Here is a 7,837-nt window from a genome sequence, read left to right as displayed (position 1 = left end):
TGTGTAAGCATAGGTGAACCATGACACACCAAAAGTGGTTCTAATTGTAGCAAACATGGTATCCATATGATGGTAAATTAGCACCAGATCTTGCCTCGACAAAAACATTTAGCTTAGAGAAAATAAGAAAGGTGTTACTTCATTCCATTGATACATAATTAGCACCTACAAAGGAAGATATCAACATTGGTTTATATGTTTATTTATTACAGAAGTTCTACTTATATTCCTATATCTCTGCATTGGTGCACACATGACTTCTTTGGTCAGAGGTACATCTTCCTTTCCAAGATTAATCCTCTTCATACAACCTCTCAATGCAGCAAATCTTATTTGGTGAGAAACATATATCAATTTGCTTTTCCTCTTTAAGACATTGTCTCCTACAGCGACCAAAACGTTTTGAGCACATATCAGGATCCACCAAGGTACATGTGGCTACAGTAAAAGAAGAGTAACTGAAATTACTGATCTCTTATTTAAGAACATATTATTTCTGATTACCAAAAGTACTATATACATTGTAACAAATTTGAAAAATATCAAAAAATAAGAAGACATTAAAAATATTATGTATCACTATATATATAAAATTGAAATTTGTTTTTGATTAATACTTGATTAAAGGTTATATATTACTCTTCTCAACAAAATTGAACATTGTTTTTAAAGCTACAAAATATTCCCTTGATATTCCAAGTGGCAATTTATTCGATCTTTTAGCTAAGTCATATTTAAAATTTTAACGTTTTAGAATTGTGGTAAGCAAATTTATATTTGATATTTTAATAATTATATGATACATATTTAGGTAGTTGTGAAAAAGATACATTCTAAGGTTCTTAACTACTGCCACCAACAATGTATATAAATTTTGCCCCCAAATAAAATGGTATTCATTCAATTTTAATTTTATGGCTTTGGTTATTTGTATTGAAGTTTTTCATTTTTTCTCTATTTAATTGTTTCAGTATTTTGCTTTTTATGTTATTGGTATAATGTTTTTATTGTTCATGAATTTTTTTAAGTTTTTAATTTTTTTTAATTTAATTTTTTAAGGCAGTTTAAGTTTACAACAAAATTGAGAAAAGGATACAGAGATTCTCCAAATATCTTCTTCCTCCACTCATACATGTTCCCCATTATCAACATCATTCACCAGAATGTTACATTTTTAACAAAGATAAGCCTACACTGACATATCATAATTATATAAATCCTATAGTTTACATTAAGGTTCACTCTTGATATTGTGCATTTTATGGGTGTGGGCAAATATATAATGACATACATATCATGCAGAGTTTAGTTATTGCCTTAAAAATTTGCACTGTACCTATTCATCTCTCCCCTAAATCATCTGGCAACCATTGCCTTTTTTTATTATCTTCATAGTTTTGCTTTTTTTAGGATATCATATAGTTGGAATCATACAGTACATAGCTTTTTCAGATTGATTTGTTTTCACTTATTAATGTGCACTTAAGATTTCTATATGTCCTTTAACTGCTTCATTGCTCATTTTTTTTAGTACTGAATAATATTCCATTGTTTATATGTACCATAGTTTATCCATTTACCTACTGAAGTACATCTTGGATGTTTCCAAATTTTGGAAATTATGAATACAGCTTCTATAAACATCCATTTGTAAGTTTTTATGTGGACATAAATTTTCACCTCCTTTGGGTAAATACTAAGGAGCACAATTGCTAGATCATATAATAAAGGTATGCTTAGTTTTGTTAAAAAAGTGCCAAACTGTATTCCAAATTGCTGTATCACTTTGCAAATCCACCAGCAAAGAGTATAAGAGTTGCTGTTGCTTTATGTCCTCACCAGAATTTGATGTCAGTATTCTGGATTTTGGCTATTCTAATAAGTGTGAAGTGGTATCTGACTATTGTTTTAATTTGCATTTCTCTGATGACATACGATGTGGAGCATCCTTTCATATGCTTACTTGCTATCTGCATATCTTGTTTGTGAGGCATCTGTTAAGGTCTTTGGTTCATTTTTTAATTGGGTTTTTTATTTTCTTATTGTTGAATTTTAAGAGTTTTTGTATATTGTGGATATTGATCTTTTATGATATGTGTCTGTTGCAACTATTTCTCCTAGTCTGCGATTGTCATTTCATTATCTTGGCAATGTCTTTTAAAGAGTAGAAGTTTTTAATTTACTGAAGTCCAGCTTATCAATTCTTTTTTTCATGAATTATACCTTTGGTGTTGTATCTAAAAAGTCATCACCATACACAAGGACATCTATGTTTCTACTATGCTATCTTCTAGGAGTTTTATAGTTTTGCATTTTACATTCAGGGCTATGATTGATTCTGAATCATTTTTTTGTGTAGAGTATAAAGTCTGTGACTAGATTTTTTTTTTTTTTTTGCATTAGGATGTCTAATTGTTCCAACTTCATTCGCTGAAGAGACTATATTTGCTCCACTGTATGACTTTTGTTCTTTTGTCAAAGATTAGTTGACTATATTTATGAGAGTATATTTGTGGGCTCTCTAACCTGTTTTGTGAATCTATTTATCCCTTTTTTCACCAATATCAATCTGTCTTGATTACTGTAGCTTTAAAGTAAGTTTAGAACTGACTTCTTGAAAATATTGAATCTTCCTATTCATGAATATAAAATTTCTGCTTTTTCAGGTCTTTAATTTCATTCATCATAATTTTGTAGATTTTTCTCATGTAGATCTTATACATATTTTGTAGATTTATACCTAAGTATTATATTTTGGAGGTGCTAATATATGGTATTATGTTTTTAATTTCAAATTCTACTTGATTATTATTGGTATATAGGAAATCAATTGGCATTTATATATTAACCTTGTATTCTACAATCTTGCTATATTTACTTATTTCTAGGAATTTTATTTGTCAATTCATTCATATTTTCTACATAGATAATCATGTCATCTGTGAACAATAACAGTTTTATGTCTACCTTCCCAATCTGTATACCCTTTATTTATTTTTCTGGCCTTATGTATTAGCAAGAACTTCTAGTATGATGTTTGAAAGAAGCAGTGAGAGGAAATATCCTTTCCTGTAGCTATTTTATGGAGAAAACTGTTTCTCACTATTAAGTATGTTGTTAGCTATAAGTTCTTTTTTTAAATTAAATTTATTGAGGGTCTCATTAATTAATGAAATTATATAGGTTTTAAATGTACAATTCCATAACATTCATCTATATATTGCACTGTGTGTTCTCCACCCAAAGTCAAATCTCTTTTTGCCACCATGTATTTGACTACCTTTACTCTTATTTACCTCCTCTCTATTCTACTCCACTTTTCCTCTGGTAATCACTAAGTGATAGGTTCTTTGTAGACAGTCTTTATCACTTTGAGAAAGAGCTTTTGTATTCCTATTTTACTGAGAGTTTTTATCATGAATAGATGTTGGATATTATCAAATAATTTTTCTACTTCTAATGATATAATTATGTGAGATTTTTTTTTTGATATGATGAATTACTTTAATTCTTTTTTAAACATTGAACTAGTCTTGCATACCTGGAAAATATCCCATTTGGTTGTGGTGTATAATTCTGTTTATGTATTATGGTTTTCATAGGTTAATATTTTTCTGAGGAATTTTGCATCTAAGTTTATAAAAGATAGTGGTCAGTAGTTTTCACAAAATACTTTTGTCTGGTTTTGGTATTATCATAATGCAGGTCTCATTGGATAATGAAATATTCCTTCCACTTCTATACTCTAAAAAAATTTTGGAGAATTGGTATACTTTCTTAATTGTTTGGTAGAATTTACCAATGAACCTATATGGGTTGGTGTTTTCTATTTTGGAAAGGTATCAATTATTGATTCAACTTTTTAAAAAGATATAGGCTTTTTCTTATTGCCTATTTCTTCTTATGTGAGTTTTTTCATATTTTGTCTTTCAAAGAATTGGGTCATTTCATATAGGTTATTAAATTTTTGACCTACAATTACTAATAGTATTCCTTCATTATCCTTTTAATTTCCATGGGATCTGTAGAAATGTCTCCTCTTCATTTCTGGTATTAATAATTCATGTCTGCTTTCTTATTTGCTTAGTCTGGCTAGAAACTTATCATTTTATTGATCTTTAAAAAACAAGCTTTTGATCGTACTGATTTTCTCTATTGGTTTCCTGTTTTCAATTTTAATGATTTCTGGTCTAATTCTTACCTTTCTTCTCTTCTACTTACTTTGGATTTAATTTGCTCTTTGTTTTTTAATTACCTAAGATGAAAAATTAGATTATTGATTTTTAGATCTTTCTTCTTTACTAATATATTCATAAAATGCTATAAATTTCCCTCTATGTACCACTTTCACTACATACTATAAATTTTAATAAGTTTTATTTTCATTTAGTTAAAAATATTTTTTGGTCTTTATTGAAATATAATAGACAATTAGTTGTTTGCATTTCCATTGTACAATTCAAAGAGTTTTTTTTCCCACTTATATTTGGCATGGAATAATATACCAGTTTCAGTTGTGTAGCATAGTAATCATAGAGATCCATATAACTCACATAGAGATCCATATAACTCGCAGAGTGATCACCGCACTAAATCTAGTACCCTTCTTCACCCTTACATATTTATTACAACATTATTAACCATCTTCCCCATGCTACATGCTACATCTCCATGTCTATTCTGCAACTATCCATTTGTACCTCTTAATTCCTTTGCCTTTTTTGTGTCCTCCAAACCCCCTCCCATCTAGTATGCCTCTAAATATTCTCTGTATCTATAAGTTTATTTCCACTTTTTTTACTGGTCTTGTTATTTATTTTGTTCTTCAGATTCCACATGTATGTGAAATCATGTGATATTTGTCTTTCTCTACCAGACCCATTTCATTCAGCTCAATGCCCTCTAGGTCCATCACGGCAATATCTTTTTCCATCCCTTTTCTTTTAGTCTGTGTGTGTGTCTTTAATCTGAAGTGAGTCTTATAGGCAGCATATGTTAGGGGTCTTGTTTTCTTATCCATTTAGCCACTCTATACTTTGGTTGGAGCACTTCATTCTTTTCCATTTGAGGGACTTGTCGATAAGAATGTAGTTATTACCATTCTTTATTCCTGTTTTTGATACATGCTTTTCTTCTTAAAGAAGTCCCTCCAACATTTCCTGTAATACTGGCTTGGTGGTGATAAATTCTTTTAGCTTATTTTTGTCTGGGAAGCTCTTTATCTGTCCTTCGACTCTAAATGATAGCTTTTCTGGACAAAATATTCTTGGTTGTAGATCCCGGGTCTCCATCACGTCAAATATTTTGTGCCAAGCCCTTCTGTCCTGCATAGTTTATTTTGAGAAATCAGCTGCCAGGTAACTAACTACTTTTCTCTTGCTGCTTTTAAGATTCTCTCTTTGCATTTAAACTTTGGCATTTTAATTATGATGTGTCTTGGTGTGGGCCTCTTTTGGTTCCTGGTTTTGGAAACTCTCTGCTCTTCCTGGGGTTGTATGTCTATTTCCTTCACCAGGTTAGGGAATTTTTCTATCATTATTTCTTCAAATATATATTCAACTTCTTGTTCTCCCTCTTCAGGTACCCCTATGAGATGGGTGTTTTTACCTTTAATCGTGTCCCATCCCATAGGCTCCTTAAATTATTATTATATCCTTGGCTTCTTTTTTCTTGCCATTCTGATTGAGTGTCCTTGGCTTTCCTGTCTTCTAGATAGGTCAGTTGATCCTCTTCTTTATTCACTTTGTTTATTCCATTTAATATACTTCTCATCTCAGATAATGTGTTCTTCATTTATGACTGGTTCCCTTTTATAATTTCTATTTGCATGTTTATGTTTTTTATCTCTTTATTGTTGTCACTGAATTCATCTGCACGTCCAATAAGTTAATTGAGCATCTTTATAACCAGTGTTTTGAACTCTGCATCTGTTAGATTGCTTTACTCCATTATTTCTGGATCTCTGTTCTGTTCTCTCATATGATTTCTGCTTCTTTGTCTTCCCATTTTTGCTGTGTTTCCGTGTCTGTCTTTCCATGTCTTAAGTTTCCCGGTCATATTAGCGTGGATTTGTGTGGTAGGTGTCCAGTGGCCCAGTCCTGAGAGGGGTTCAGTTGCAAGCCAAATGTAGTCCAAGCATCTGCCCCTCTGGGGCCACCTGTTAAGATTCATTAAGCAATCCACAGATACTGCATTTTTAGTTGCCTCCAAAGGCCACACCAGAAACTGAGGCCAGCTGTGTGAGTCTAGGTGCTGCTCAGCAAAGAGCTCCAGACTCGCTGAAGATGTACTTGGATGTGACTTGGGTGGAGCCACGAGTTGGGGGAGATGTGTTTCAGGGAACCCTCTGGGTGGAGCAACCTCTGTTACCCAGTTTGATGACTTCTCTGTTAAAGCAGCGTTGTGTCTGTCACACTGGGAAGAGGGGAGACTCAACAGGAAACAATGGATACTGCAGGCATTTCTGTACAGAGGGAATCTCACCTCAGCCCTCACTCTGACAACTCAGTGCTCCCCTGTAAGTCCCTGGTGCCCCTGCACGCAGCCAAAGTCACTGGTGCTCAGAGTGGGTTGGTCCGTCACCACAGAAGTTCACTCGCAGACGTGGCCCCTTTAAGGGGCATCTGCAGCTGCCACAACTATGGCCTCTGTCCCACTCAGCCACTAGGGATGGGGCAGCCTCACGTCCTTGTCTCAACCTACCTGCTGCCATTGCAGGGTGATTTCTTGGATTTCTCGAATTTCTCCCTAGTTGTATGGCTTGTTCCTTTAGATCCCAGGTGATTTTTCCTTGCTGTTTGCTCCTTGTTTCCGTCACAACTTTGATTTGGTCACCAAAAGGATGAACAGAGCCTCTATCATCTATGTCATTTTTTTTCCCACTCCCCCAAAATATTTTTAAATTTACATTGAGATTTCTTTTTTAACTCACATGTTAATGAATAATCTCCGTATATTTTGGGATATTTTCTATTTTAATTCCATTATGTTCTGACATGTATTGTAGAATTTCTATTCTTTAAAATTTTAAACGTGTTTTACGGTCCATTTGTGGTCTAATATAATCAAAATAGTTTTCATTCATTGCAAATTTATGTGTCAGGTATTGTTTTAAATGTTTTGCATACGTTATCTCATTTAAATGTCATAAAGGTTTGAGCTAGTTGCTGTTCAGATAGATACCTGAAGCTTTAAGTGACCAAATAATTTTTCCCTAGTTTGTAAAATTAGTACATGCTTAACCCAGAATTCAATCCTAGATTATTCAAGTCCAGAATCCACACTTGAATATTTAACCCATGGCCTCTACATTAAAAAATCGGACATTTACACATGAAAAGCACTCTGTAGGTATCTGGATATTGCTTTAAATTAGATACTGTTTATGGTAGATTTGGCTGTGTCTAGGAGTCTTAATTAATTTACAACTACAGAAGAAAGTGAAGATGTGAAAAATAAAAGTTGAATGTTTTGTGAATGACAATTTATAAGATAGAATTCTATTAAAATGGATATATAATAGATACATATAATAGATATAGATGTATATAATACATATATAAAGAATCATGAGTAATATATACTTGATAATGTACTCTATATATGATTAGTAAATGGTGTTCTGGACTGCAAACTAAATGTAGGAAAAATTTTACTTTAGGCAAATTTAAATAAAATAATTCTAGCCACTCTATTTGAAATTACTTGTCAATTTCCTTCACTTTAATACAGCTTAAAGTTGGTTGATAATTGAGAATTTAATATCAATTTCTGTTTCCCTTCTCTTATCTACCTCTTATTCAGATTTTAGAATTAAATCTTTTTCTTTTCTATTCCT

At 32.3% G+C, this 7,837-nt stretch overlaps 1 protein-coding gene across 1 annotated transcript; it reads right to left on the bottom strand.

Annotated features, from left to right (window-relative positions):
* Positions 1-292: 292 nt before the first annotated feature.
* Positions 293-6,712, bottom strand: DEFB114 (defensin beta 114). Its single transcript, XM_025042842.1, has 2 exons — positions 6,703-6,712; positions 293-438 (listed from the first exon to the last, which is right to left on the bottom strand). The coding sequence occupies exons 1-2, from the start codon at positions 6,710-6,712 to the stop codon at positions 293-295; spliced, it is 156 nt and encodes a 51-aa protein (XP_024898610.1).
* Between the last annotated feature and the right edge of the window lie 1,125 nt (positions 6,713-7,837).

The sequence above is a fragment of the Pteropus alecto genome, unplaced genomic scaffold, assembly GCF_000325575.1.
Source record: "Pteropus alecto unplaced genomic scaffold, ASM32557v1 scaffold7, whole genome shotgun sequence".
NCBI lineage: Eukaryota > Metazoa > Chordata > Mammalia > Chiroptera > Pteropodidae > Pteropus > Pteropus alecto.
Note: the sequence above shows the minus strand (reverse complement) of the source record. Positions and strands in the feature narration are given on the sequence as shown.